The sequence below is a fragment of the Chaetura pelagica genome, unplaced genomic scaffold (genome assembly GCF_000747805.2).
Source record: "Chaetura pelagica isolate M959 unplaced genomic scaffold, ChaPel_1.0 scaffold365, whole genome shotgun sequence".
NCBI lineage: Eukaryota > Metazoa > Chordata > Aves > Apodiformes > Apodidae > Chaetura > Chaetura pelagica.
In genome coordinates, this window is record NW_009953387.1 from 1 (window position 1) to 387 (window position 387).

General features: G+C 48.8%; 1 protein-coding gene across 1 annotated transcript in view; it reads left to right on the top strand.

The window, feature by feature from the left end:
* Window positions 1-178: 178 nt before the first annotated feature.
* Window positions 179-387, top strand: part of EBF3 (early B-cell factor 3) — a 139,594-nt gene continuing 139,385 nt past the window's right edge. Inside the window, exon 1 of the mRNA XM_009998279.1 lies at window positions 179-385. Within this exon, the coding sequence (XP_009996581.1) occupies window positions 278-385 (108 nt within the window). The 5' untranslated portion in view covers window positions 179-277. The remainder of the gene's footprint in view (window positions 386-387) is intronic.

Genomic DNA, 387 nt, shown 5'->3' on the forward strand with positions numbered 1-387 from the left:
CCTTTAACCCACCAAACTGGAACGCCATCCGAGTCGCTGCACAGAAGTACTGAGTAAATTGTTTATGTCGTGCCAATACAGGACAGATTGAAGAAGGAAGCAAGACTTGAACTGGGCTTTTCTCCTACTGATCACAGGGAGTAAAGTCATCTCTTATATTCCAGTCGCCAAGGAGAGAGAGAAAATCAAGCAACAACCGACCCACCCCGTGTCTGACATTTCCCTCCGTTTTTAACCCCTTTTGGTTAGGAGCTTGGCTTTGCCCAAATTTGTTTTAATGTTTGGGATTCAGGAAAATATACCAAGAGGTGGGACGACCATGAAAGAAGAACCGCTGGGCAGTGGGATGAACCCCGTCCGCTCCTGGATGCACACGGCGGGGGGGGT